The sequence below is a fragment of the Phyllobates terribilis genome, unplaced genomic scaffold, assembly GCF_046119375.1.
Source record: "Phyllobates terribilis strain yellow unplaced genomic scaffold, ASM4611937v1 Scaffold_11__3_contigs__length_659146591, whole genome shotgun sequence".
Lineage (NCBI taxonomy): Eukaryota > Metazoa > Chordata > Amphibia > Anura > Dendrobatidae > Phyllobates > Phyllobates terribilis.
In genome coordinates, this window is record NW_027362771.1 from 324,230,845 (window position 1) to 324,254,420 (window position 23,576).

Here is a 23,576-nt window from a genome sequence, read left to right on the forward strand (position 1 = left end):
ACATACACGACATCTTTTCTGGGGGTTCCTTCTTGTTTCCGTTGCTGGAATAAGTGCAATAAAATGTCGCTCAGTGAGTCTTTTCACATCCTCAGATTCTAATGGATGAGCGGGGCTAACACTTTGAAAGACAAGATTTTCAATTACCTTTTCTTGATGATCAAGAAAAGGATCTGAATTTCCTGCTTTTTTGTACAACACAAAAGAATTGTATGTGGCCACCTGAAACAAATAAATAACCAACTTTTTATACCAGGTATAGGACTTTCTTGATACCTGGTATGTCTGTAGAACCTGATCTGCAAGGTCCACACCCCCATGTGTTTGTTGTAGTCAATGACTGACACAGGTTTTTGCTTCGGAGTGGTGGATCCTAGTTCTACAGTGGCCCTTGTGGCATCTGTGTGGATCGAGCTGAGGACAAAAATATTCCTCTTATCCCTATACTTCAGGGCAAGCAGCTCTCCGTTGCGTACAGCCCCTGACTGCCCCTTTTGAAACTTTTGGTTGACCAATGGTTGTGGAAACCCCTGACGGTTTTTACGGATGGTCCCACAAGCCCCGATGTTGTGTTCAACCAGACTTTTAAATAGGGGTATGCTGGTGTAATAATTGTCCACATATAGATTGTAGCCTTTTTGAAAAAATGGACTTATCAGCTCCCAAACAATCTTTCCAGATGTCCCCAGATAAGTAGGGCATCCTGGTGGGTTTAGTTTGCTATCTTTCCCCTCATATATGCGAAAAGCGGATGTGTATACAGTTGAACTTTCGCACATTTTATAGATCTTTATTCCAAACCTTGCCCTTTTAGATGGGATAAATTGCTTGAGGTGCAGTCTTCCTTTGAATTTTACAAGGGACTCTTCTATAGAAATATTTTGTGTTGGGGTGTAGAGGCTTAAGAATTTTTCTGACAAATTTTCAATGATGGGTCTAATTTTATATAACCTGTCATGTTCTGGGGCATATCTGGGCAGGCATTGACTATTGTCGTTAAAATGCCAAAACCGCATGAGCATTTCATAACGGGTCCTAGACAGAACGACTGAAAACATAGGGGTGGCTTGAACAGGGTGGTTGGACCAGTAGGATCGAATGCTCGGTTTTTTAACAAGCCCCATGCCAAATGTAAGTCCTAAAATTTTTTTTATTTCCGGGACATTAGTTGGTGTCCATAAATTTGCCCTAGCATAGTAACATCGGGGATTCTGGCTTATGAATTGGGATGCATATAAATTTGTTTGCACAACAATATGCTCTAGCAAGCTGTCTGTAAAAAACAAATTAAAAAAATGAATTGGTCCAAAATCTTCCACCTCCACATTTATACCAGGAATGGCGTTGAAATCAGGGCTGAATGGAGCAGCCGAATCCGAAGCCTCCCATCTGGGAAATGCTAGATCATGTGGCAAAGCCCCTTGTACACTGGCGTGCGCCAATTCACTAGTAGCAGGGACAGCGCTTGTACTGGGCAGTGTTCCCTGATTTGGAGACGTTTCTCCAGTAGCGCTATTTGCCCCTATTGCTGTTCTGGTCCTTGGGCTTGAGGATGGAACAGAATCACTGCTCATTTCTGAGCTCAGTGTCGCCGCTACTAAAGCCCTCAAAATCCATATCTCCATCTGAGATTGCACTGTCATCAGTGTCAGAACATAGCAGGGCATACACATCCTCTGCGGTATAAGTCTCTGACGGGCCATTTTATTTTTATATTTTTTGACTGGACCGGACTGACCGATCTGACAGGACTGACTAACCCTAACCTTACTTTCTTTTTTGATTTTTATTTTTCACTTTCACAGTGGCAAGGCTGACAGCTCTTGTCACAGTGTTTCTCCTCTGCTCTCTCACTGAGATCGGAGGAGAAACAATGTATTTATCAGGCAGATCGCCCGGGAAAGTTTGTTGCTAAAACAAACTTCCCTGGTGATCTCTATGATTGGCTGGTGTGACGATGACATCATCGAGACCTGAGCCAATCAGGTCTCCATGATGTCAGAGGTCACAGCACCGGGATCCCCGCCGCTGGTAAGGTACGTGGGGGGTCCCGATCGCCGACCACCGGCTGTCACTATCTTTTAAATGCCGCGATCGCTATGGATCGCGGCATCTAGAAGATAGGAACAGGTTTACATCATGGGGACCTGATCCAATCAGGTCCCCATGATGCCACATGTCAGAGCTATCGCTCTGAACCGGTACCGCAGTGCTAGCAGGACCCTGTGGGTCCTGAGTGCTGCGGGACCACCCACCGTTTTTAAACGTCGGCGCTGCACAGAGCCCAGCAAGCGCCGACGTTTATGTACAGTGGGCGGTGGTCGGGAACCGGTTAATAGGCTGTAAGCTTGACACTGTGCATCACACGTATCTGTGTGACTGGCGTCCTACGCAAACCTCATCTGTGTGCATTTTTAATACTACACAGCCATCCCCTCCATGAATTGGTGGGTAAGGAGTGGCTGTTGCGTCAGTATTTTGCACCTATGCTGCTCCCGCCTTTGTCATGGGGGTCTGCTGCATCCTGTAGTGCATTGGTAATATGACCTGGTGTTGACAAAAATCTTTTTCCACTAAATAATTTGATCAATTTGCCCTATTTTTCAAAAATGTTTTTTGGTTTCACGTGTGTCTTGCATTGGTGGCCTAACACCTTGTATTGTTCATGCTTGTATGGTGGCAGCAAAGCTGAACTTTGGAATCCTGAAAAATGTAGCAAAAAAGCCAGCAAAACCTGCTTTTTGTCTGCATCTTTTTTTACTGTCAAGAGATCAGGTTTTGGCTGAAACAAAAAAGCAACGTGTGAACAAAACCTAATGTTTATCCTGACAATAAATTGTCTGGGGCTCCCATACACATTATACTGTTGGCCGAACCTGTCAATATCTGCTGATACTTGTCTAATGTATATGAGGGGCATAATGGGTCAGACTATGGAGATCTGCTGTGTTTTAGTTTGTGGCTTTTTTTTTTGTTGTTGGACTATGTGGGTTTGAACCTTTTTATCATTTATACCAGTGTTTGCCAAACTCCAGTCCTCACAGCCCCCAACATGACCATGTTTTCAGGATTTCCTTAGTATTGCACAGGTGATGGAATTATTAAGACAACAAAAATGGCCACAGATTCTCTCACCTGTCCAATACTAAGGAAATCCTGAAAACATGTTGTAGGGGGAGGGGTGGTGAGGACTGATTTTTACAATTCGCTACAATGCTTTTGCAGTGTTATACTGTCATTTTACCGCTCTCCTATGAATTACTGTCAGGGCTTCATAAAAGTGCTAACATGGCAGGTATAGGGGCCTTCCAGCTGTCATGACTATCCATTGACACCCAGCAGTTACATTGCAGAAGGACTGATGGGGTAACAGATCCATTGTCTAACTACTTAGGTCCCACCATTAATGGTGACAGTAGCATTTATGAGATCAAGCTGCTGTAATAAGCCATCGGCTGTATAATACATCCACTCCTGAGCACGCTCCATAAAACTGGGTACGTCCAGCCTATATGTTCGCTGGATGTCACTAAGAAGGGCTGGTAAACTCATTAATATACACAGCCTGTGATTAGTCCCACTAAGAACAGGTTTAGACGCCTTCCCTTCATTGCCAGTGTATATTACCCACCCAAAGATCAGGGCAGTCTGTGTGGTTTCAGGTATGATTGTGCTAAACCACAAAGAAGAGCACGGCAAATGCACATGCGGTTTGTAATGCGTATTTTGGCCACACGGGCTCGTACAGGCCACAGGTGGATCCCCGGTGGTCCTCTGTGCAGCAGTGGGCCCCCCACCCTTCTCTGTAAGCAGTAGTTGGCACAATACACCCGACTCCCTATGTACAGGCAGCATCTCCTCATTCATCTCGCTAATGACCCAGTGTATTATAGAAGCAGAGGGAAAATGGTGAATGAGGGGCAGGTAACTGAACAGTGGCCCCACAGTCAGTGTAACTGGTGGGCCCTTGGCACCTGAGTCTGACACTGCAGGCAAAGTTAATAAATTGTATTCTTGGATCTCTCATGCTTTCTATAATGGGATATATATCTTCAGCATTCTGGTTACAATATGGTTGTACCCATAAATTTTACATAATCTGTCAGTGAGACTTTTGTTATTTCAGGATATACATATGGCTTAGACTTTGCTCTAATGACTGTGAAGAATGTCCTTTCTACTGAACTTCACTGACTTGTCTTTCTCTGATAGGAAATATCCTGCTGCTGTCGTCTCGTTCCTCCCACCCATCAGATAAGCTCATGCTCATTGACTTCGAGTACAGCAGCTACAATTACAGGTCCGGCAAATCCGCATGAGCTAGTTTTCTCAAATATTTTGCTAAAGACAGTCTTTAGACAGCCCCCTTTTAGCTCACAAAGCTACGTAAAGGAGTGGTACCTCTATTAGACCGCTCAGCCCTATGTTATGTTATGTTTTTAATAGCTAGAACTAGTGATGAGCGAGCATGCTCGTCTAACTCTTTAATCAAGCACGCTTAGGTACTCGCCGAGTAGTTTCGGCGTGCTCTGCATTTCAGTTTAAGCCGCCTCGGCTGCATGTGTCGCGGCTGTGAAATGTAGGGATTGCCCGGCAATCCCTACATGTCGCGGCTGTGTAACAGCTGCAACACATGCAGCCGCGTCGGCTGAGACTGAAATGCCGAGCACACCGAAACTACTCGGCAAGTACCCGAGCGTGCTCGTTTAAAGGGTTAAACGAGCACACTTGCTCATGACTAGCTAGAACCATTAATATATCTGGGGAGTGGGTAAGGCTATGTGCCCACGTTGCAGAAATGAAGCAGAAAATTTCTGCTTCATTTCCGCATGTCCTCTCCCAGAAAAACGCTTGCGGAATTTGGCAAGCGTTTTTCGCGCGTTTATGATGCGTTTGGGACATGCGGAATTGCCTTGCGTTTTTTATTGCATTGACGAGGCAATTCCGCATGCGTAAACGCAAAATTAATGGACATGCTGCGGATTTTTGAGCGCATCAAAAACGCTGCGGAAAAATCCTCAGCATGGGCATTGAAATTGCGGATTCTCATTGGGGACCATGGGGGGGTGGATTACTTAGCGTTTCACAAGCGTTTACGTTGGACATACCCTAAAAGTAGTAAGATATCAGACTACTCCATCCAATGCCAACGGGCAGCAACAATCTGGTCCATGGTCCTTATGTGGCATTGCAGCTCTGCTCCATTTGAATGAAGTGCAGTGCCAAACATGGCCTATGACGAGAGCGGTGCTGCTGAGGAAGAAAGCCATGTATTTCTAACCTAATACAATCCATTTAATTAAATAAAACTGATGGCATAAAGCTGTACCGGCAGTCTATTCAGATTGCATGGGTAGTCCAGCGCCAGGCACATCAGTATGTGCCATCACAACAGGGTTAGCTATGCCTCCAGGCACAGTCTCAAGAACATGGAACAGATTAGAAGGCTCGGACATGGCCGCAGAAGGGAATCCAATAAAGTGGCATAACTCTTCATAAATTAGGTGGACATAGTCATGCCCATACTTCTCCTGTTTTGGAGAAGTTGGTCTGGACTGGCGTGAAAGCACCAATTGAGGTTAACATTTTTTTTTTTTTTTTTGCAACTTCTCCGTTGCATAGAAAGTTTGCGACTTAAGGTGCTTTTAAGAAAATGTTTGTATGAGGGCACAACCAAATAATTGGGATCAACCTAGAATATTTTTAAAGACATCGATAGGGTAAAAAGAAAGTATGCAAGAGCTATGCAATCACCATAAATACATAACTTTTATTAATATTGATACAAATGACACCAAGCTAGTGGCAAAAAACATAAATGAAAAAACATTTAAAATGCCAAACGGTCATTATAGATACAGAGGTGAGAGACTATTATAAGGCTAACTCCTATCCTCATTTGCCAATCCAGTAATAATGATAATACTCAAGGTATCCAAAGACAATACTATAGATAATTATATATGCCATACATAAATTCACGAAACTAATATAATAAATAATATAGAATCAAATTGCAAGAGCTAAAATAGTACTATAATGGGTAGGAATGTCCGGAACAACACTGTATGAAAGTACTGAAATAGATATGAAAGCATGACTTACCAAAAGATCCTAATTTAGGTGTAGTAATATAATATGACGAAGACCAAGGACCCTGATGAGAACATGTCCCAAGAGGAAGATTAAAGGGGTGAGGAAGCTACAACAGCTGTGGCGATAAGCGTGGGGTCTCAGTTCCTCATTTTATTATATGCCTCATTCGAGGTTTTCCTCTGGATAGTCGCTTTAGATCTATTATCTATCCATTCTCCATTTTATACTATAGGTCTTCCGGCTCAGTTGTGATTTTACTATTAGGCTGTGTGCCCACGATGCTTTTTTTTTTAAGCCTTTCCGCAGCGTCAATTCCGTTGCTGAAATGCTTAAACGCTTGGTAGAAGGCCTGCCATGTTCCCCAATGATAAGCCGCATGTGCTGTGCACATGCTGCGGAAATTTCCGCTGCGGATTATCATTGCGGAAAAATCCGCAGCACTAACAATTATTTTGTGGAAGCGCTGCGTTTTCGCCGCCATTGACTTGCATGGAATCAGCATCACTGCATCTGTACATGTGGAATCCATGCGTTTCAATGTGCTGATGGTACCTGGGTTTGGAGAAGAGGAGACTCCTCCGGACCCGGGTACCACAGTACCTGTAAAAAAAAAAAAAGAATAAAATAAAAAATATACTTGCCTTCTGATGGCCCCCAGTGTATTGTCCTGGCTTGCCAGCAGATTGCGGTGGACTTAAGGACCTGCCATGACGTCATTTAGTCATGTGACGGGTCACGCGACCCCTGACGTCAGCAGGTCCTTTAGTGTACCGCGAGCTGCCGGCTAGCCAAGACGCATCGGATAAAGACACCGGGGGCCATCAGAAGGTAAGTGTGTGTGATATTTATTTTTTATCATTCTTTTCCGGATATATATATATATATATATATATATATATATATATATATATATATATATATATATATATATATATATATATATATATATATATATATATATATATATATATATATATATATATATATATATATATATATATATCTATATATATATCTATATATCTCTCTATCCATGCCGTTTGCAAGGATTTATATAGTGTGACCTAGTTGTCAAGCACTTTCCAAGTGATGCTAATCGCCTGGAAAGCGCTTGACACCCGCATACGGAAATGCATGTGACGAACGCTTCACATCCGCTTGTCCCTGGCAGGAAAAACACATGTACAATCCGCGTGCGTTTTTTTTTGCCAGGGAGATGCAGAAACGCTCAGGAAAAATCCGGAGCATTTCCGCATCGTGGGCACATAGCCTTAATGATGGATTTGTCTGATTTTTCCCTACTTGGTAATTATAGTCTTACCCATCATTTAGCATACCTTTTGCATCAATTCATCTTTCTTATGGGACATGTTCTCATCAGGGTCATTGGTCTTCGTTATATTATCTAATTACCCTTATATTAGGATCTTTTGATACGTCACACTTTCATACAGTGCTGTTCCGGACATCCCTACCAATTATAGTACTATTGTAGTGCTTGCGGTTTGATTTTATATTATTTATGATATTAGTCTTGTGAATTTATGTATGGTACAGTCCTGCTCATCGTTATTTTCACCCATGAAGTTTAAGTACATAATATGGAATATCTCCTGAAAAAAATGAACTGAGTGAAAGTGTTTTTGTATAGAGCCCTCGTGTTAAACACAAAAGAGCAAATAATAAAGAATAAAAACAAAAACACAATGGGAGGGGAAAATAGAAAAATCTAAAGCTTGCTTTGACACTGGTATTGGCATTTTTTACATTAATTTAGTACGGAAACACATTTTGACTCGCCTGTGGTGAATCCCTTTTGTGATTTACCTGTGATTATTGGAGCCCATGTGGCATGAATTAGCCAATGAATGATGACCTCAGTGTTTTAAAAAAAACACATAGTAGGCCCTGTTCCTTTGTCACAATGGTGAAGACAAAGGAGCTATCCGAGGACATCAGAACTGCTATTGGCAAACACAAGATTTCAAAAGGGTATAAGGCCACCTCCAAAGACCTTGGTATCCCAGTTTCAACAGTGCGCAATGTTATTAAGAAGTTTGCCAAGCATGGAACTGTCAAGAACCTCCCTGGACGTGGGGGATAGAGGAAAATTGAGATGTCTTCGAAGGATTGTGCGAATGGTGGGAAAAAAGCCATGTCAAACATTCAAAGATCTGAAGGCCAACCTGGAACAGTCTTGGGGTCATGGTTTAAACAAGTACCATATGCTGTACACTAAACCAAGCAGAGCTTTATGTGTGAAGGCCGAGGAAGAAACCATTGCTGAAGAAAAGACATAAAAAATGAAGACTGATCTTCGCCAAAAGGTAACCTGACGAACCACAATCCTTCTGGGAGTTTGTTCTATGGACAGATGAAACAAAAATAGAGCTTTTTGGCAATGCAAAGCAACAATTTGTTTACAGACGGCGCAATGAAACGTATAAGGAGAAGAACACCTTACCAACAGGTAAGCATGGTGGAGGATCTATAATGCTGTGGGGTTGCTTTGCTGCGTCTCGTACTGGAGGCCTTGATGGTATCACAGGAATTATGAAATCTGTGAATTATCAAGAGATTTTAGAGCGAAATGTCCTACAGTGTAAGAAAACTTGGTTTGAGTCAAAGATCATGGGTCCTCCAGCAAGACAATGACCCAAAGCACACATCCAAAAGTACACAGGAATGGTTGAAAAGGAAAAAATGGACTGTTTTAAAATGGCCAGCAATTAGTCCTGACCTCAATCCCATTGAAAATCTTTGGGGTGGGCTGAAATCTGCCATTGGGAAAAAGAACCCTGCAAACATCCAAGAGCTTTAACAATCTGCAAAGGAAGAGTGGGAGAAAATTCCAGCTGAGAAGTGCAAGAAGCTTATAGATGGCTACAAGAAACGTTTGGAGGCTGTCAGCAATGCCAAAGGGTGTGCAAGCAAGTATTAATTAGGGGTGCCTTTATTGCTGCACATGCTGTTTATTCAGTTTTTTTCTTTGAAATTGCAACATGGAAGTTTAAAACAATGTTTTATTATTGTAGTACTTTGGACCACTAATTACAAAATCCTGAGGATAGAACTTTGGTACATTTCCATTTACCTTATTTTGCGGATTATAAGAGCACAGCAAATTTTGGGGAGGAAAATAGGAAAAAAAGTTTTTTTTAATAAACCGGTGCGTATTATAATCAGTTTACTTGGGGAGTGGCGTTGGTAGAGCGGGGTCCCAGGGTTGCCGCTGGCTGAAGCCTGAGATGCTGCGGGGTGCCGGACATGCAGACTGGGTGTCAGACATGTTGTGGGGTCAGGACTGAGTGTTTGGAGGTGGCTGCGGGCCCCATGCTGTCTCCCAAGTTCTGCTCTGGAGGTGTCCGGTGGTGCGGGGGCTCCGCCGGCATCTTGTGGCAGCCGAAACCCCGCATCTTCCATACTGTCCTATGTGATGGATTTCGGAAGATGGCTGCCGGAGGCGGCGCATGCTCAGATTGAGATCTCGGCTCTGAACCCTCCGTCCTGACCCTGCAGCATCTCCAGCACCCCGTCCGCATCTCCAGGACCCGCTCCACTGCAGCCAGTAAGGTGATTTCGCTTTCTAAGACACACCCCTATTTTCCCAACAAATCTGGGGGGGAAAAAGTGCATCTTATAAAGTGAAAAATACAGTATTTCTGAAGATATTGTACAGTCTATGAAAAAAATGAAGGGGTGCCAATAATGGTGAGCAGCACTGTATAATTGTCTGTAGTATGGTCTTTGGATATCTTGAGTATTATCATGATTATTGGATTGGTGCCTTACTATAGTCTCTCACCTCTGTATCTATAATGGCTGTTTTGGCTTTTTAAATTTGTGTTTTTTGTCACTAGCTTGGTGTCATTTGTATTAATGTTAAAACAAGTTATGTATATATGGTGATAATATAGCACTTGCATACTTGTTTCTTCTTACCCTATTAAGTTGTTTTACACCAGAAAACTGGGCTCGATTCATTAAGATGTTTTCGTCAATGTGTGTGCACAAGTTTCCAAAAGACTCACCAAAATGTATCGAGGCATACGACAAATTGCCAACTATCTGTATTGGGATCAGTTTCTTCTGGTCTAATCTTGTGTAAGCGTTTAGTACACGCTTCTTGTCCCTGACCTGTAGATACCAGCTATTGTTTGTTTCTTATTGGAGCGGGCAGAGATGTGTGCACAGTATCACGATGCCTCAGGGAGTCCTGCTCATTGCCATTGACTGCAATGTCTATTGTCCACATTGGTTAAAACTTGGGAGAAATGTGCGGTCCCATCTGTGTGCCAGTCTGTTGCTGTAGTTTCCCCATGTGTATTTGTTCTACGTTTTCTATTTTTCATGGTCTATTTAAAGCCATTTCTCTTTTCTGTCCTCAGAGGATTTGACATGGGGAATCACTTTTGCGAGTGGGTATATAATTATCAACATGATGAGTGGCCTTTCTACAAAGCACAGCTGAGCAACTATCCCTCGCGGGAGCAGCAGGTATTCTATTAATTATTCAACTAAATGTGTAAAAGTTGCATTTCTTGGCAACTGATCTGGAAAAATGTACTTTTCTATCACGTCCAAAAAGCTGGTGCCATCATCAGAGAATCCTCACTGCACGCAATGTGAGGATTCACAAGTCTGCAGTCAAGCAAACTTGTATATTAAAACTCTTTAATGACCTATGAAGTACTTTCTTCATCATTGGCCAATAAGGAATGTATTAAGCCATCTCAGGAGCTGAGCCTGCTCCATATACTGGGCAGATGCCAGCCGTGTTACACAGCTGGCATCTGCCTGTAACTGCAGCGTCTGGAGCTTGTTCTAATTGTCACAGTTTAACAATTTCAATGCTGCAGTCACTCACAACATTTAACATTGAAATGATGTCAATGCCAGGGAGGACGTGCACCCTAGCTGAATCGCAAGGAACCTGCTGAAAGCCCCCATAATGCCATCTTGTGTTTTCATGTGAAGTTTAGCCACATACTGAGCTTCATAGGAGAACCGCTATTTTTCTATATGCCACAATACCATTATACTGCAGTATACAGTGCCTACAAGTAGTATTCAACCCCCTGCAGATTTAGCTGGTTTGATAAGATGCAAATAAGTTAGAGCCTTCAAACTGCAAACGAGAGTAGGTTTTATGAACAGAAGCATAAATCTTACAAACCAAAAAGTTATGTTGCTCAGTTGAATTTTATTCAATTTTAAACATAAAAGTGTGGGTCAATTATTATACAACCCCTATGTTTAATATTTTGTGGAATAACCCTTGTTTGCAATTATAGCTAATAATCGTCTTTTATAAGACCTGATCAGGCCGGCACAGGTCTGTGGAGTTATCTTGGCCCACTCCTCCATGCCGATCTTCTCCAAGTTATCTAGGTTCTTTGGGTGTCTCATGTGGACTTTATTCTTGAGCTCCTTCCACAAGTTTTCAATTGGGTTAAGGTCAGGAGACTGACTAGGCCACTCCAACACCTTGACTTTTTCCCTATTGAACCAGTCCTTGGTTTTCTTGGCTGTGTGCTTTGGGTCGTTGTCTTGTTGGAAGATGAAATTACGACCCATCTTAAGATCCTTGATGGAGGAGTGGAGGTTCTTGGCCAAAATCTCCAGGTAGGCCGTGCTATCCATCTTCCCATGGATGCGGACCAGATGGCCAGGCCCCTTGGCAGAGAAACAGCCCCACAGTATGATGCTGCCACCACCATGCTTGACTGTAGGGATGGTATTCTTGGGGTCGTATGCAGTGCCATCCAGTCTCCAAACGTCACGTGTGTGGTTGGCACCAAAGGTCTCGATCTTGGTCTCATAAGACCATAGAACCTTGAACCAGTCTGTCTCAGAGTCCTCCAAGTGATCATGAGCAAACTGTAGACGAGCCTTGACATGACGCTTTGAAAGTAAAGGTACCTTACGGGCTCGTCTGGAACGGAGACCATTGCGGTGGAGTACGTTACTTATGGTATTGACTGAAACCAATGTCCCCACTGCCATGAGATCTTCCCGGAGCTCCTTCCTTGTTGTCCTTGGGTTAGCCTTGACTCTTCGGACAAGCCTGGCCTCGGCACGGGAGGACACTTTCAAAGGCTGTCCTGGCCGTGGAAGGCTAACAGTAGTTCCATAAGCCTTCCACTTACAGATGATGCTCCCAACAGTGGAGACAGGTAGGCCCAACTCCTTGGAAAGGGTTTTGTACCCCTTGCCAGCCTTGTGACCCTCCACGATCTTGTCTCTGATGGCCTTGGAATGCTCCTTTGTCTTTCCCATGCTGACCATGTCTGAGTGCTGTTCACAAGTTTGGGGAGGGTCTTAAATAGTCAGAAAAGGCTGGCAAAAGAGATCTTTAATCCACACATGTGAAGCTCATTATTCTTGGTGCCTGAACTACTTCTTAATACTTTAGGGGGACCAAACAGAATTCTTGTGGTTTGAGGGGTTGAATAATAAATGACACTCTGAATTAACTTTTTACGTTTTAAAAAAAAGAAAAAAACAAAAACAAAATTTGCTGCAGTGCGTTTCCCACTTCCAGGCTGATCTACAGTACAAATGTCACAATGCCAAGTTAATTCCGCATGTGTCAACCAGCTAAATCTGCAGGGGGTTGAATACTACTTGTAGGCACTGTATAGTACAAGTAATTGGACACTTGCAGGTTCAAGCCCACTACAGGTACGAAAAAATAAAGTAAAGGTACGAATGAGGGGGGAGAGGTGGATATGTATAGCACAAAAAAAACATTTGGCTTTGTGGTTTCCAGTCACTCAAAATATAAAAAATTATTGAAGCATAAAAACAAAACACAAAAAACATAGCAAAATAGCAAGTTGTGTTTTTTTTTTTTTTTTTTTCTTCTGTATATGATATCTTCTATTAGGCGAAGTGCCCAAGAAGCAGAAATGCTCTGGATTTTTTCTGCATCTCCCTGGCAGGAAAAACACATGCGGATTTTGTATGCGTTTTTCCTGCCAGATAGAAGCGTTTGTCAAGCGTTCTTCACATGCATTTCTGCATGCGGGTTATCAAGCGTCACTTGGAAAAGTGCTTGACCGCTTGGTCACACTATATAATGCATGCAACAGGCATGGATTTATATAGTGTGACCAAGTTAATAGTTAAAAAAAGAGTAAAAAAAAAAACCCAAAACATTATACTCTCCTTCTGATGGCCCCCGGTCTTCTCTCCGTTGCATCCGGTGTCTTGGGCGGCTTGCGGTGGTGTGGAAGGACCTTCCATGATGTCATTTAGTCATGTGACCGCCGACGTCAGCGGTTGAGTGACCTGTCACATGACTAAATGACGTCATGGAAGGTCCCTTTACAGCATCGGGAGCCAGGATGCACCAGAGAGAAGATCGTGGGCCATCAGAAGGTGAGTATAATGTATATTTTTTATCTTAAATTTTTTTAACAGGTACTATGGTACCCGGGTCTGGAGGAGAGTCTCCTCTTCTCCAGACCCAGGTATCACCCGCACATTGAATCTCTTAATATCCGCATGTGCACATGTAGTCATGCGGATATTAAGCGATTCAATGCAAGTTAATTACGCCGCATTTCCGCAAAAATAATGGCCATGCTGCTGATTTTTCCGCAATGATAATCCGCAGCGGAAATTTCCTGAGCATGTGCACAGCACATGCGGATTATCATTGGGGGACCGTGAGGCACATATTACCACGCGTTTAAACAAAAACGTTTGTAAAAACGCATAGTAGGCACGCAGCCTAAATAGCCATATTAGAAGTTTTATTAAATTATGGCTGTTGGAGCAATAATAAAAATAAAATAAAGTGTGTACATTTCTCAGGTTGTTGAGGTCTTAAAGGGAACATGTCAGTTGCATCATGCTGCCTGCACCACGGGCAGCGTGCATCAATGATAGGCTACCTTATTTCAGCCTGGTATTCATCACTCAAACACTGCGGCATTTCAGAGAAAACCTAATTTAGAGCACTAGCTGGGGATGATGCAGCTGTGATGACCACTCCAAGAGCCAGATCCCGGAGGCTTTACCCTAATCATCGTCATGCAGGTCTATAGGGAGAAACCTGTCAGTCAGGAGAAGCAAGTTTAATTTGTATCTGTTCATTTTAGTCACATTGTCCCTGACTGGCATTTTAAAGGATGTTTTCTATGAAATGGCGCAGTGTTTGAGTGTAACTTACATGGCTGCAATAACTGAGCCGGTGTGTGATGTGTGCTGCCTGTGGCTTGGACAGCATGCATTTTCCCAGGATAAGCTCCGCACTTAAACGGCTTTACAGGGTCTTTGTATGCAGCATAGTTCAATGTGTCATCTCGCAGCATCAAGCTCCTGAGCAAACGCCCCACAGTGGTTGTAGGCAGAGGGTTTGGATCACTTTGTAAAAAGGTCTATTTAAATCATTGGTGCTTAGCTTTCAGGACAAAATATTCAGCACCAAATGTTAGATCTGTTTACACCTTTTTATGGTTTAATTAATTTACTCATCATTTACTATTGTCATTTTCATAGCTTCATTTTTTCCGATCTTATTTGTTGGAAATTTGCCCAGAGCTTGGGGAGGAGGAGCGGTGTGTTCAGGAATCTGCCATGGTCATTGAGGTGAACCGGTAAGAAAACTCTGCTTTACATCTGGTATTCCTTGAACTTTATTTTTTCCTATAGTATTGTCTTGGTTCATGGAATAGTGATTTTAATGCTGACAACGGAATTTTGTGCGCTCAGAACAATGCGAAGCAGGGCAGAACCCCATGTAAAATACTGGGGTGTGTAGTGCAGCCATTGATCAGGTACTGCGCTATGTTTTCCATTAAAATTTGAGGCTATGACATAGTCTAAGGCTCTGCCCACATCTCCCACACCAGTGATTGGGAGCAGAATTGCTGGCTATTCAGTGTTAAAGCACCACTCCACTTCCACTGATTATGAGCTTGTTTTGTCGTGACATGTTGTTTGACAGTGGTAAAATTTCTTCGATATGACTTGCATTTACTTGTGGAAAAAAACAAAACGGAAATTTGGTGAAAATGTAACACCTTTCAAACTTTGAATTCTTATGCTCTTAAATCAGAGAGATACAGTACAGACCAAAAGTTTGGACACACCTTCTCATTTAAAGATTTTTCTGTATTTTCATAACTATGAAAATTGTACATTCACACTGAAGGCATCAAAACTATGAATTAACACATGTAGAATTATATACTTAACAAAAAAGTGTGAAACAACTGAAAATATGTCTTATATTCTCGGTTCTTCAAAGTAGCCACCTTTTGCTTTGATGACTGCTTTGCACACTCTTGGCATTCTCTTGATGAGCTTCAAGAGGTAGTCACCGGAAATGGTCTTCCAACAATCTTGAAGGAGTTCCCAGAGATGCTTAGCACTTGTTGGCCCTTTTGCCTTCACTCTGCTGTCCAGCTCACCCCAAACCATCTCAATTGGGTTCAGGTCTGGTGACTGTGGAGGCCAGGTCATCTGGCGTAGCACCCCATCACTCTCCTACTTGGTAAAATAGCCTTACACAGCCTGGAAGTGTGTTTGGGGTCATTGTCCTGTTGAAAAATAAATGAAGGTCCAACTAAACGCAAACCGGATGGAATAGCATGCCACTGCAAGATGCTGTGGTAGCCATGCTGGTTCAGTATGCCTTCAATTTTGAATAAATCCCCAACAGTGTCACCAGCAAAGCACCCCCACACCATCACACCTCCTCCTTCATGATTCACGGCGGGAACCAGGCATGTAGAGTCCATCCGTTCACCTTTTCTTCGTCGCACAAAGACACGGTGGTTGGAACCAAAGATCTCAAATTTGGACTCATCAGACCAAAGCACAGATTTCCACTGGTCTAATGTCCATTCCTTGTGTTTTTTAGCCCAAACAAGTCTCTTCTGCTTGTTGCCTGTCCTTAGCAGTGGTTTCCTAGCAGCTATTTTACCATGAAGGCCGGCTACACAAAGTCTCCCCTTGACAGTTGTTGAAGAGATGTGTCTGCTGCTAGAACTCTGTGTGGCATTGACCTGGTCTCTAATCTGAGCTGCTGTTAACCTGCGATTTCTAAGGCTGGTGACTCGGATAAACTTATCCTCAGAAGCAGAGGTGACTCTTTGTCTTCCTTTCCTGGGGCGTTCCTCATGTGAGCCAGTTTCTTTGTAGCTCTTGATGGTTTTTGCAACTGCACTTGGGGACACTTTGAAAGTGTCCCCATTTTTTCGCACTGACTGACCTTCATTTTTTAAAGTGGCCACTCGTTTTTCTTTACTTAGCTGCTTTTTTCTTGCCATAATACAAATTCTAACAGTCTATTCAGTAGGACTATCAGCTGTGTATCCACCAGACTTCTGCACAACACAACTGATGGTCCCAACCCCATTTATAAGGCAAGACATCCCACTTATTAAACCTGACAGGGCACACCTGTGAAGTGAAAACCATTTCCGGTGACTACCTCTTGAAGCTCATCAAGAGAATGCCAAGAGTGTGCAAAGCAGTCATCAAAGCAAAAGGTGGCTACTTTGAAGAACCTAGAATATAAGACACATTTTCAGTTGTTTCACACTTTTTTGTTAAGTATATAATTCCACATGTGTTAATTCATAGTTTTGATGCCTTCAGTGTGAATGTACAATTTTCATAGTTATGAAAATACAGAAAAATCTTTAAATGAGAAGGTGTGTCAAAACTTTTAGTCTGTACTGTATGTCACACAAAATCGTTAATAAATAACATTTTCCACATGTCTACTTTACATCAGCCCAATTTTTGAAACACAATTTTTTTTTGTTAGTAAGTTATAAGGGTTAAAAGTTGACCAGCGATTTTTCTCATTTTTCCAACAAAATTTACAAAACCATTTTTTTAGGGATCATATCACATTTGAAGTGACTTTGAGGGGTCTATAGGACAGAATATACACAAGTGACACCATTCTAAAAACTGCATCCCTCAAGGTGCTCAAAACCACATTCAAGAAGTTTATTAACCTTTCACATGCTTCACAGGAAATGAGGCAAGGTAGAAGGGGAAAAAAAAATGAACATTTAACTTTTTTTCTCAATGTTTACTTCAGACCCAATTTTTTTATTTTCACAAGAGTAACAGGAGAAAATGGACTCCAAAATTTGTTGTGCAATTTCTTCTGAGTATGCTGATAACCCATATGTGGGATAAAACTACTGTTAGGGCGCATGGCAGGGTTCGGAAGGGAAGGAGTTCCATTTGACATTTTGAATGCAAAAATGGCTGGAATTGAGAGCGGACGCCATGTCATGTTTGGGGAGCCCCTGATTTGCCTTAACAGTGGAAACCCCCCCACAAGTGACCCCATTTTGGAAACTAGACCCCTCAGGGAACTTGTCTAGATGTGTGGTGAGCACCTTGAACCGCCAGGTGCTTAACAGAACTTTTTAACGTAGAGCCATGAAATTTAAGAAATCAAATGGTTTTCCACAAAAATGTACTTTTAGCCCCAATTTCTTTATTTTCACAAGGGTAAGAGGTGAAAATGGACCCCAAAATTTGTTGTGCAATTGCTTCTTAGTACGGACATACCCCATATGTAGAGGAACACTATTGTTTGGGCGCATGGCAGGGCTTTAAGAAAGGAGTGACGTTGGGAACGCAGACTTTTATGGAATCGTCTGTGGGCGTCATGTTGCGTTTGGAGAGCCACTGATGTGCCTAAACAGTGGAAAACCCCAACAAGTGACCCCATTTGGAAAACTACACCCCTCAAGGATTTTATCCAGGGGTATAGTGAGGATTTTGAACCCACAGGTACTACACAGAATTTGATATTAGGTCATCATACTGAAAATGTAGTTTTAGCCCCAATTTTGTAATTTTTCCAATGGATAACAGGAGAAAACGGACCCCAAAATTTATTATGCTATTTCTCCCCAACGCGATGATGCCCCATATGTCATCAGAAATTACTGTTAGGCCACACGTCAGGGCTGAGAAGCACTATTTGGCTTTTGGAGCATAGATTTTGGTAGAATAGTTTGTGGGCGACATTTGAGGAGCCACGAAGGTGCCAGAGCAGCAGAAAAATCCCAAAAGTGACCCCATTGTAGAAATTGCACATCTCAATGAATTAATCTGCTGCTGCAGTCAGTGACTATTATGTAACATCCACACCAGGCTTTATTCTGGAGAATTCCAAATATGCAAGTTTAGTGCCCATACATTGTGCCCCCATTCATTTCTCCTGGTGACACACACCATAAATTAAATGCTCTTCCCGCTACAAGAATGTCAAACATGTGGCTACTTACTGTGATTTAGGCACATGGGGGCTCAGAAGGAGGGAGGCATTTGGATTTGGGAGCGCAGAATTCACTGGATTTTATTTGAGGGGGTGGGAGTCGTAGCTTTTGGAGAGTCTTTGTTTTACCAGTAACATGGGACCCTCTATAGTCCCAGTAATATATGACGGACCTGAGAGGGGGCTGGTCTTGTGTGGGATAAATTAGGGGTTTTATTGGTAACATTTTGGGGTACATAATTTTTGATTGCTTCTAGAATAACACTTGATCGCCAGTCTATGCTGAGCACTTACGTCTGGGTTTCCGTGTAAATCCCACAAAAATGCGATTCAGGCGAAACCCCCAACAGAACCACCCACCATAATGAGGCAGATGGAGACACTTTGGAGTCTGTTTGACGTCTTCTCTGGTGGTCTCCATTTTTATAGGCGCACACAGATCTGTGGTCGTCCACACTTATGCGCTAAAAAAAGCCTAAAATGATGGGACGCCGCTGCAACCGAGACCAGTTCCAAGGGACTCCATCGGCCTCATAAGTGAGTGGCTCCATCTGGGGTTTTTTGTCTGCATTGTGGTTTTGGTGAATTTACATGGAAACCCTAACATAAGCGCTTAGCTGAGAGCACAGGATAAACGTGAGCTGAGCCTTATTCCGATTTTTTTTTGGAGGCTGAATGAAGAAATAGACAGCAGTACAAGAATAGTTCTTAATTTTATTTTTGCGCTGTTCTCCGTGCGATAGAAGTTATAAGGCGGATTTATTCTTCGGGTTGGTGTGATTAGTGATACCAGATTTAAATGTTTTTTTTTAGGATTTGTTGCTCTCGCACAGTAAAAATTTTCGTTGCCATATTCTGAGAGCTGTAACTTTTTTTTTAATTTTTTTGGTGAATAGAGCTGTATGACGGCTTATTTTTTGCTGGATGAGTTCCAGATATTTTTGGTACCATTTTATCACATTGTAATTTTTGGCCACTTTTTATTCCGATTTTTTCAAACACTGAACAAAAAACTGTAATTCAGTTATTTAAATTTTTATTTTTTGTGCCGTGCGGTAAAAGTGATAAGACCAATTTGTTCGTCGGGTCGGTATGATTACAGCGATACCAGATTTATAAATTTATTTATTTATTTTTTTATTCTTTGCTATTTGTACACATTTAAAAACCGTATTTTACAATAAATTTTTGATTTTTATATCGTCACATTCTGAGAGCTGTAGCTTTTTAATTTTTTTGCCGAATGAGCCAAATTATGGCTTGTATTTTGCGGGACAGTTTAGCGTTTTTATTTGTATAATTTTTTTTTACATACGACTTTTTGATCACTTTTTTGAGAGTCAGTAAGCATCATTTTTGGCGTGTTTTTTTATTTGATTTGTTTACGGCATTCGCCAAACGGACTAAATAACGCAACAGTTTTGTAGACCGGGTCGTTCTGGACACTGCAATACTAATTATGTGTACGTTTTTTAATTTTTTTTGTTTTATCACAAACGCTGCGTTTTGAGCGGCGGAATGGATTTTTAGTGATGTGTGCACTTTATGTTTTTTTTTTTTGTTTGTTTACTTTTTCACTGTGGGACTTGTATATTTTCATTCTGATCTATGGTCTCATATGCATGAGACCTGTCAGTGAGTCACTGAACCCACTGACTGTCTGTGAGATCCAGCTTATTGCTGGTTAGCTGACACCCGTAGGAATCTCTGCCATCGAGTGGCGCTATACACTTATTCCACAGCGCCGCTTTTTCACAGCGCTGTGGCATAAGTACCCTTAATGACCACCGTAAAAATGCGTTACGACGGTCGTTAAGGGGGTTAACATTATCCTAAACACTGCTGCTCTCTGTCTGCTTGTGGGACAGAGGGAGGATAAGTGGACAGGCTGCCAGATCTCATGAAGGAGATAATCCTAGTATTTTGGCTAAGAGAAAATGGGCATCTCCTCCAGGATTCTGATCAGGACCCTCCTGGTAGGTCCTACCCTTTAAATGGTATTTCCATCTCCAAGATCCTATCCCAATATGTAATATGTGTAATATTAGCAAATACCTCCAATTAGAAATGTAGTATAGTTCTGATTCGCTATGTTGCTTACCCCATGTTCAGAACATTGCAGTAGCTTATGTATCCATGGCTACGACCACTCATAGTGACAGTTAGTGGTCGTATCCATGGATACCCAAGCTACTGCAATGTCCTGCACAAATGGATAAGTGACATAGCGAATCGGAAGAACCATACCACATTTCTAATTGGAGGTGTTTGTTATTAGTATTTATTATTACACTTACTACATATTGGGATAGGATCTTGGAGATGGGAATACCCCTTTTTAAAGGGAATGTGTCCCATGGAACGAGCTTTGTTTCCCTCCAGCCCCGTTTGGCTGCGTACTGCGCTGCTGCCTTGTATTGCTCAAGCGATGGTGAGTCAGAGACTTCTGCTCCGCTGGCAGTACGCAGCCAAACGGAGCCGGAGTGAAACAAAGTGCGCTCCATGGGAGCGGAGCTTTGCGCATGCGCGGGAGTGGGGCAGAGCAGGGCCGGTCACAGGGCCCTGTGACGTGTAGTGGAGGGGGGGAATATGGTAATTTAGCACAAAGGCGGTGATTTAGGGGAATAATGAGCACATACGTGGGGATTTCTGTCTGTAAAGTCTCTGGAAAACAGACTTTATAGAACCAGATTTCTCTGCAATCAGACCTCTGGGCCATACAGGTAGAAAAGTAAATCTATACTTATCACCTGTATGCCCATAGTAGAGGGCTGATATCGCCCAGGGGGTGACACATTCCCTGATCTGCAGTATGTAAGGTCATCGAATTAGCCATTTATAAATTTGTAACATACTTGAACCTCTGTCTGTGATTTTCCAAATGCAAATGGGTGATGGCTTTCCAACTTGGCTATGTATCTTCTAGAAGCTAATTCATACATTTGAGGGAACTTTCATATCTAAAAGATTATAAGGAACGCAAATGGTTTGTATGGAGAAAAGGGGATTATGGGGATAAAGATTACTGTGAGCTTACACTTGCTAAATTCTGCAGTCAAGCAGAAGTCCATTGTGAGAAAAGTGCTTTACTGATGTTTTCTTCCTGATATCTTCATAGATATTAGGAGAAATTCTATAATAAGGATTGTTTAATTTATTAATGCTTGGGTCATGATGCTGTGAAACTAAAAAATGTATAGTAAGGATTAGATTAAACCAAGTGCTCCACAGCATCTCCTATATACAATCTTGGTGCCATTTTACGCCCTCCGAGGAAAAACAGTGGATGACTCGGTGTTCTAAATAAATAAATTGAATTTCAACTTTAGTGAATAAAGGCCCCGTCACACTAAGCGATGCAGCAGCGATCCCGACAACGATACGACCTGTCAGGGATCGTTGCTGCGTCGCTAATACATAGCTGGTGAGCTGTCAAACAGGCAGGCTCACCAACGATCAGGGGAGCAGCGACACCGTGGAAAGAATCGTTCCACGATGTCCTGCTCCCGGTTACCAGCCTCCTGCTTGAAGCAGGAGCAGGCTGGTAACTATGGTAAACATCGGGTTACTAAGTGCGTGTGCCCCTAGTAACCCGCTGTTTACCATGGATACCACTCTGCTACCATGCGCGGGAGGTTACCGTTCACCTTAGCAGAGTCGTATCCATGATAAACATCGGGTTACTAGGGGCATACGCGCACTTAGTAACCCGATGTTTATCATGGATACGACTCTGCTAAGGTGAGCGGTAACCTCCCGCGCACCGTAGCAGAGTGGTATCCATGGTAAACAGCGGGTTACTAAGTGCGCACGTGCCCCTAGTAACCCGATGTTTACCATGGATACCAGCCTGATCGTTGGTCCCGCTGGTCACACACAGCGATGTGTGCTGGCCAGCGGGAGGCCAACGACCAAAAAATGGTCCAGGACACTTTGCAGCGATCAGCGACCTCACAGCAGGGGCCTGATCTTTGCAAAGTGTCACACATAGCGACATCGCTGGTGAGGTCGCTGTTGCGTCACCAAAACCGTGACTCAGCAGCGATCTCGCTAGCGATATCGCTATGTGAGACGGGGGCTTAAGGCTTTCCTATAATCAGGGCAGGCTGTGCACAGATTAGACTTAAAGGGGTAGTTCCATCTCCAAGATACTATCCCAGCATGTAGTAGGTATACTAATAATGATAGCAAATGCCTTCAATTATAAATGTAGTATAGTTCTTATGATTTGCTATGTCATTTACCCCATGTGCAGGCATTGCTGTTGCTTGGGTATCCATGGTTCTGATCATTAACAGCTAACTAACCGTCACTATATATGAGTGGTCATAACCATGGACCCTTAAGCTACAGCAATGTCCTGGCCATGGGGTAAGCAATATGGGGAATCAGAAGAACTATTCTACATTTCTAATTGGAGGTATTTGCTAATGTTACTACATATTTAGATAGTATCTTGGAGATGGGAATACCGGTTAAATTTTAAAACCTGTTTGATGTACAACAGACAAGATCACTGTTATCACACCTTGCCATCTACCAATACACTCCCAAGATTCAGAGGTAAAGCTCATTCACACAACCGATTTTTTCTCAGATGAATGCTATCTGTGGTTTTCACAGATAGAACTTATGATATTCTCTGGGGCTCTGCACATATATATTTTTTTTGTTTTATTTTAACTTAGACCAAGTGGTCCACGGAAAGAATCGGATGGAGACTTATCTGATTTGATCCAAGTGTCGGATCAAACTAGCAATGCAAGTCAAAGGGTCTGTGGGGGGAAAAAAAAAAATCGACCCGCGCTCTGATGTCATTTTCACGGACTGACAGAATGGAGAAGGTGGAGAAACGTTTGATCAGAGTCTGATCAGAATACTCGGACCATTTTTCTCAGATGTGGAGAAAAGTCATGTTACCCTACCCTGACACTGACTGGGTTACTAGGAATCTCCCCTATACTCCAGTAGTCATAAGTAATTGAATCCTTTTTCATTTGTTCAGTGTTCGATATTTTGTTCACTTTTTCTTTTTCTTTTAGATTTGCTTTGGCTTCACATTTCTTTTGGGGTCTCTGGTCCATTTTACAAGCAAAAATGTCCACTATTGAGTTTGGATACCTGGTGAGTATGCATTCATGTATTTAGTGATGAGCTATTTTAGTAATAACCCATTATTTATAAGATGGGAGATAACTTGCTGATCACTGAGGAT

General features: G+C 42.4%; 1 protein-coding gene across 1 annotated transcript in view; it reads left to right on the plus strand.

The window, feature by feature from the left end:
• Window positions 1-23,576, plus strand: part of CHKB (choline kinase beta) — a 49,193-nt gene that overhangs the window by 14,847 nt on the left and 10,770 nt on the right. Inside the window, exons 7-10 of the mRNA XM_073652628.1 lie at window positions 4,213-4,300; window positions 10,485-10,593; window positions 14,605-14,702; window positions 23,404-23,485. Coding sequence (XP_073508729.1) covers window positions 4,213-4,300; window positions 10,485-10,593; window positions 14,605-14,702; window positions 23,404-23,485 — 377 coding nt within the window. The remainder of the gene's footprint in view (window positions 1-4,212; window positions 4,301-10,484; window positions 10,594-14,604; window positions 14,703-23,403; window positions 23,486-23,576) is intronic.